Genomic DNA, 268 nt, shown 5'->3' with positions numbered 1-268 from the left:
CTCCAGCTTGAAGCCATTGGCACGGATCAGAGCTTTCTTCTGCTGCTTTAAGGCACGGTCCCGCTTGTACATGGGTCCAAACTTGTTCCTCCCTCCGCGCATCCGGTCGGCACGCACAGCTGGGGGGCAGAGAGGGGGCAGAGGTTGTGGTGAACCCGCGCGGAGGGAGACCAGCGCTTCCATGCGGCATGGAGAAAATGATGGGGGGGGATCTGGTGGCCAAATGGGGCTGGGGGGACCCAGGGAGACCTTCCCAGAAAACACCTCG

The 268-nt window shown here is 61.9% G+C and overlaps 1 protein-coding gene across 1 annotated transcript in view; it reads right to left on the bottom strand.

Annotated features, from left to right (window-relative positions):
- LOC104084188 (steroidogenic factor 1-like) overlaps positions 1-183 on the bottom strand; it is a gene marked incomplete at its 3' end in the record, with an annotated part of 2,950 nt that extends 2,767 nt beyond the window's left edge. Inside the window, 1 exon segment of the mRNA XM_009587930.1 lies at positions 1-183. Within this exon segment, the coding sequence (XP_009586225.1) occupies positions 1-183 (183 nt within the window).
- Between the last annotated feature and the right edge of the window lie 85 nt (positions 184-268).

The sequence above is a fragment of the Fulmarus glacialis genome, unplaced genomic scaffold (assembly GCF_000690835.1).
Source record: "Fulmarus glacialis isolate BGI_N327 unplaced genomic scaffold, ASM69083v1 scaffold19011, whole genome shotgun sequence".
Taxonomy (NCBI): domain Eukaryota; kingdom Metazoa; phylum Chordata; class Aves; order Procellariiformes; family Procellariidae; genus Fulmarus; species Fulmarus glacialis.
The sequence above is the reverse complement of the archived record's forward strand: the minus strand, read 5'-3'. Positions and strand labels throughout refer to the sequence as shown.